The sequence below is a fragment of the Elephantulus edwardii genome, unplaced genomic scaffold (assembly GCF_000299155.1).
Source record: "Elephantulus edwardii isolate Elephantulus edwardi_28Jun2011 unplaced genomic scaffold, EleEdw1.0 scaffold00008, whole genome shotgun sequence".
NCBI lineage: Eukaryota > Metazoa > Chordata > Mammalia > Macroscelidea > Macroscelididae > Elephantulus > Elephantulus edwardii.
In genome coordinates, this window is record NW_006399758.1 from 18,218,765 (window position 1) to 18,225,295 (window position 6,531).

The window sequence follows — 6,531 nt, forward strand, 5'->3', positions numbered from 1 at the left end:
CAGAATCGATCCATCTCATCGAGGGTCTTCCTCTCCTGCGCTGTCCCTCCACTCTCCCAAATATGATGTCCCTCTCCAAGGACAAGTCCCTCCTTGCAACATGCCCAAGGTATGTTAGATGAATCTTCATAATCCTTGACTCCAAGGAGTAGCCTGGATTCACCCTCTGCAGAACAAACCTGTTTGCTATCCTAGCAGTCCATGATATACTCAACACTCTTCTCTAGCACCACAGCTCAAATGCATCAATTCTCTTTCTACCATCCCTAGTCACTGTTCAACTCTCCGATGCATAGCACTTAATTGCGGATCAGGCGTGCCTTAGTCTCTAGCCTGACGTCGTTGCACTTCAGTACTCTTGAGAGGTCCCTCACAGCTGACGTTCCCAATGCAATTCGTCTCTTGATTTCCTGGCTGCTGGTACCAAGAGTGTTGACTGAGGAGCCAACTCACTTCAAAATTATATCAAATTAGAGAATCTCATGTAACACAGCATATAGAGGATTTACTACTTTTCTCAAATGAATTGAGGGTTTTGAAATGAAAGACACACAAGATAATGAACATTGTTAAGGGCCAAAACTTTCCCTTGCATTGTCATCTGCTGTAGGTGTCTGCATTTACAAGCCAGGCAGGGAAGTTGAAGTTGTTGTTGTTGTTGTTATGTGCCATCGAGTTTACTAAATAGAGGGACCCAATGAGCAATAGATGTGAACCTTGCCCTATCCTATACCATCTTTACCGTCTCTGTTGTACTGAAGCTCATTATTACAGTCACTATATCAATCCAGCTTGTTAAATTCTTCCTCTTTTTCTCTGACCCTCTAATTTTCCCAGTGTAATGTCTTTTTCCAAGGACTCATTCCCTCTGATAATATGCTCAAGGAATATGAGACAAAGTTTTACTATTCTTGCCTCTAAAGAACACACTGATTGCATTTCCTTCAAGACAGACTTGTTCCTTGGGTGGTGGTGTTGAGTGGAGTATGACACATAGCAACTTTATGAACAAAAGATCTGAACCTAGTCCAGTCCTGCGCCATCCTCACACTTCTTTACACACAAGAGCCCATTGCAGCAGTCACTGTATCAATCCTCCTGGTTGAAGGTCTTCCTCTCCTGACCCTCTGCCCTTCCCAACATCATGTCCCTCTCCAAGGAATAGCACCTCTTAGCAATATTTCTAAAGTCTGTGAAGCAAAACTTCATCATTCTTGCCTCCAAAGAGCATGCCAGCTGCATCCTCTCCAAGACATTTCTATTCATTCAGTGCTCTTCTCTAACACCACAGCTCAAAGGCATCATTTCTTTTCCTGTCATTTTTATTCATTGTCCAGGTCTTGGATGCATAGATAATAATTGGAAAGAGTATGGCCTGAATTAGAAACATCTTAGTCCTCAAGCTGACATCACTACTCCTCAATAATTTGGAATGGCCCCTAACTGCAGATTTGTCCAATGCAATGTGTCTCCTTGTTTCCTGACTGCTTGTACCAAGGGTGTTAATTGTGGATCCAAGTAAGACAAAGCTTTTGACAGTTTCAATCTCCTCTCCACCCATCATGACACTGCCTACTGGTCCAGTGGTAAGAATCTTTGTTTCCTTGATATTGAGACACAGTCCATACTGAAAGCTGCATTCCTTGATCTTCTGCAACAAGTGCTTCAAGTTTTCCTCACTTTCAACAAGTAAGGTTGTGTCATCTGCATAACACAGGTTATTGATGAGTCTCCCTCCAATCCTGATGCCACATTCCTCTTCAAAAACCCTATGAACACTAAACAAAGAGGATAGTTCCTTTGGTAGCCCATGAGATATCCCATGGTGAGGCAGGAGGCTGGTAAATTTTACATTTACAGAATAACACTATAATAAGTGTCCCATTTCTGAAATCTTCGCCTAGTCCTACAGCTAAACCTAATTTTGAGCAAAATTAGTTTGCATGAAATTGTGTTCAGTTCCTCTTTAGACCCAGGTTTTTGAGGCTTGAAACATTGTAGTAAAAGAGCTCTTGGAGAGAATACTGTATTGCAAATAGGGGTGAGCTCAGCTGAAACTTGAGACAGATGGTTTTAGTTTCTATAGACACAGAAGGGTTTGGTTTTGTTTTTAAAGTTCCAGTCACTCTCATTTGTGCTAAATTTTCCAAAGGAGTAAATCTGAAATAATTGTCCGTTCCTCCCTTACAGGAACTACTTGGATATTAAAAACAGAAACATACACAGACACACACACATAAAAGAGGAAATAGTTGAGCAGGAACTCAGAAATCATGTGATTGATGACGAATTTAATTTTTGTCTGCTTACTGAAAAAGAAGAATCTGATTATCAGCCAGCCAGCCGGCTTCCTTTCTTTTTCAAGCTTTGGCGATTTTCAATCATGTTCTCGTTTATGCTTTTCCCCACACTGTTTCCAACTGTATTTCCTGAACCCAAGCAGCAACACTGGATCTGCAACTCCTCTGATTTAAGTGTTTGGTACACCTACTGTGGTAAGTGAAAAAGCCACTCCAAATGCTTTCAGCTGTTCCAAAGGTGAGTTTTCACAGGAACTTATTCTTCGTTGCCAGGACACAGGAAATGATTGTGTGTTCCAGCTGCTTCTTATGACAGGAAAGGCATGGCTGGTAACTGCTTTGGATCTTCTTGGTCCCTCACAGGCCTCATGATCTCTAAATCATGTTGTGCTTGACCTCTGAATACTTCTGTTGTTTCCTGGCTAGTGTGACCAGCTAGCTCCACTTTCAGCTCAGTATAGAATTCTTCTCAGTAGAACTGTTTGCTTCTGAGTTTTCACCCCTGCCCTAAGACTTAAGTTGTCTTCTTTTTGAAAAAGTAGAACCAGTCCTAACTATCCACGGGGATTAGTTTCTGTTCTGGGCTGTGATTTATAGGACTCTTGGAATCATAGCCCTTATTGGAGCTGTTCAAAAAGAATAAAAACTCACTAATATTGGAACATAAGGTTTATTGTGGGCAGTTAGTCTACTTGTACACGTGCAAACCAAACCCAAACCATGGCGACCGAGTCAATTCTGACTCAGAGTGACCCTATAGGACAGAGTACAACTGTCTCACAAGGTTTCTAAGGCTGGAATCTTTACAGAGGCAGACTGCCACAACTTTCTTCCATGCAGCAGCTGGTAGGTCCAGAAAACAGCCTAAAACTTTAACTGCATCACAACCAGTGCGTCTTATATGCATAGCTGTTAAGTTGGAACTGACTCATAGCTGACGTTTCAGTGGGTTATTATTAGAGGCTCTAATGGCTTAGTGGTAAGGAATTGTGCTGCCAGTACAAAGGTACACAGTTTTAATCCAATGGCTCTTGATAAGAAAAAGATAGGCAATCTTCTCCCATGCAACTTTCTGCCCCTGAAAACCCACTGGAGGATCAGCTATGGGTCATTTTCCAACTGGATGGTAAACAACAACAAGGCCATCTTTTCCCCTCAGAGCAGCTAATGGATTAAAATGACAGTGCAATTCTTAACCACTAGTCCACCAGTGCTGTTCTAGAGGCATTTAGGGAGACTGTTGTAATTCTAGAAAGAACAAATGGCTCAATGAAGCTAGATTTAATGAAGCTTATGAAGAGAAGGGACAGGAGAAACATCAATTATCCATTGACTAATCGAATGTGGTTGAACTCAGTTTAGGTCAGGTGACTTCTGGCCTGGCTGTAAATGTTGCCTCCCCATCAAACTGTAGTCATAAGCCTCTCTGAGGCTTAAATCAGGACATGCTGGTTTGATTACTGCTTTTCAAACAGATAAGACAAATTTACAATGCAGTGGAGTGGTTTTTAGTAGGCATTTAGAATTTGAAACAGGTTTTTTATTGTTAATTTTTGGTTTCATGGATAAGAAAAACTAAAAATCTAAGTAAGATTTACTTTGTTGTTAATGCTGATAACTTACTATGTTATTAATTTTCCTATTTAACAAGTGCTGGCCCAGTTCTGTCAGTTAACTGGGTAACCTTAGGCAAAATCTTAGGCACTAATCTTACTTGTGCCTGAGCATTCTTACCTATATGATAAAAATGATTTTGGAAGTGCCTTTACAACAATTCTTGTGAGGTGAAATTTTAGCACAGGAGACATTGTTAATAATAAATGGTAGCTTTTGGTTGCATTTAAATCGGCCATATTAACTGCTATGAACTGGTTGTATGACTGTTCTCTCCCTTCCTGTTACCAAATATCGTCCTGTTTGAGGGCACAGTTTCAGGGCCTGGCTGCTGTTTTGTTTGGGTGCTTTCCATGGTGTTTCTTCCCCTGGGGTTGACTGACATTTTCTATACACTAGCAGTACCAGGAAGGTTTAAAGTGAAAATACTAGCTCTCTGACACTCTGGGAGGAATGGCATGGATTTACCATTTGAAGAAGATTTATAAATGAACCTAAAGTTCAGTTCCGTGTTTAAGAAACACATACTCTCTCTCCCCACCTGTCTCTCTCTGCACCCCATCTCTTCCCCCCAACCCAACGCTTCCCTCCCCATCCCATTTCTCTGTCTCTGTCATAACTATCAGGTCAGAACCGACTCACAGATAACCTACCAATGGGGTTTTGTAGACTGTAAATCACATAGGACGAGATTGCTTTTTCCCCCCCTCTCTCTCTACAGAATCACTGGTGGTTTGGAACTGCCTATGTTTGGGTTGGCAGTGCAAATTCTTATCCAGTAGGCCACTAAAGTTCCCTAAAGAAACACACAGTTGTATGCCTAGAGTCAGAACTGACCTATAGCTGACCCTCCAGTGGGTTTTCGGAGGCAGTTAATTGCACAGTCAGAGATTGCCTATCCTTCTCCCGTGAAGCAGCTGGTGGATTTGAACTGAGTGCACAACTTCTTATCATTAGGCCACTTGAGCTCCTTAAAAGAAATACATTAACCCCCCCCCCATATTCCAATTTTGTTAATCTTGAGCTTATGTGTGTGATATTGAACGGCCTGCTGAACAAGCCCTGGGGATTAAGATAATGGATTGCCTGACTGTGTGACCAGTCCCCCACTGTGGCTTTTTTCTTGTTTGTAGATTGTGCTGAATTTCCCTTCAGTTTATCTCTGAAATCTATCCATCAGACAAGAACTCAGATCTATTAAAATCAAATGGATTCTGACTTATGGTGATTTTGCATGTTACTAAACAGAACTGCTCAGTAGAGTGTCACATTTGCAGAAGCTCATCTCCCGCTCTTTCTTCCGTAGCATCAGTAACTAAGTAAAAATGCCCAATCTCTTTCCAGGCCTTTTAATTGTGTTTAGATTTTATCCAACCTGAAATAGCCCTGTCCATCCTCCTGTTTCATGTATGTTGCTGTTTTCTGGCAAGACTTGAGGTTGTAGTGCTGCTGAGGAAAAAACACGTAGAAAGACAAAGAAAGGGAGGCACAGGGCGTCAGGTAAAAAAGACAAGACCCCATGTTTATTTTTTCTCAGCTTATAAAGAGAATACAAGCATTCCATTACTTATCAGAAAAGCCAAACTTCTTGCTACACAATAAACAATTATCTCAAAGACCATAAAGTAATACATCAAACAGTTTTCTCTGAGGCTAGAAAGGAATGTAACTTTGGGCATTCAGGAACCAGGGCTTTTAATAATTTACTCAGATGGTATTAATAAAGACACGAAAAGCTTATCTTTACTTATTTTACGTTCTCACACGTACTTTCGCATCTCATAAATTTGTATTTTCTAAAGCTCTCAAGAGTTTTATTTTCCACTAAGGATGCTCTTCTGGGTCTTATGAGGTCTCATGAATTCACCCTGTTTTTCTTGGGGACATGTCTGTGTGCTTGGTTAGTAAGCTGTTTTCTGCTAGCTTCCTGCTGAGTGTTCTCAATCTATACTTTAAACTACATGTCGAGAGTCAGCCAAGGAAGAGTGGCTTCAGAGATTCTTACACATGTAAACTTTTGGAAGTCCATAAACCATCTGACTTGTGACTTGAGCATAGTGTAGTCTGTTCAGTTTTATTTGATATAATAAGATTTTGTTGAATGGGCATTACATTTTAATCACTATGCTAAGAAATGTTGAATATGCAAAGATTGTGGTTATTGTTGTTATGTGCCTTGGAGTCGCTTGCGACTCATAGCGACCCTATATATACAACAACCCTAAACTTTGCTCTGTCCTGTGCCAGTCGCACTGTCTCTGACACTCCCATCCCGATTACCCTAGTCACTGAATCAATCCACCTCATAGAGGGCCTTCTCCTCCTGTGCTATCCCTCCACCCTCCCAAACATGATGTCCCTTTCCAAGGACTGGTCCCTCCTTACAACATGTCCAAAGTATGTTAGAGGAGCCTCAGAATCCTTGCCTCCAAGGAGCATCCCAGTTTAACCCTTTCCAGGATGAATCTGTTTGTTTTCCTAGCAGTCCATGGTACCCTCAATATTCTTCTCCAGCACCACAGCTCAAAGGCATCAATTCTCATCTTTCCTCCTTAGTCATTGTTCAACTCTGATGCATAACAAGTGATAGCAAAGACCATGGCCTGTATCAGACACA

General features: G+C 41.3%; 1 protein-coding gene across 1 annotated transcript in view; it reads left to right on the top strand.

The window, feature by feature from the left end:
• The first annotated feature begins 2,383 nt into the window (after positions 1 to 2,383).
• Positions 2,384 to 6,531, top strand: part of LY96 (lymphocyte antigen 96) — a 27,268-nt gene continuing 23,120 nt past the window's right edge. Inside the window, exon 1 of the mRNA XM_006880541.1 lies at positions 2,384 to 2,495. Coding sequence (XP_006880603.1) covers positions 2,384 to 2,495 — 112 coding nt within the window. The remainder of the gene's footprint in view (positions 2,496 to 6,531) is intronic.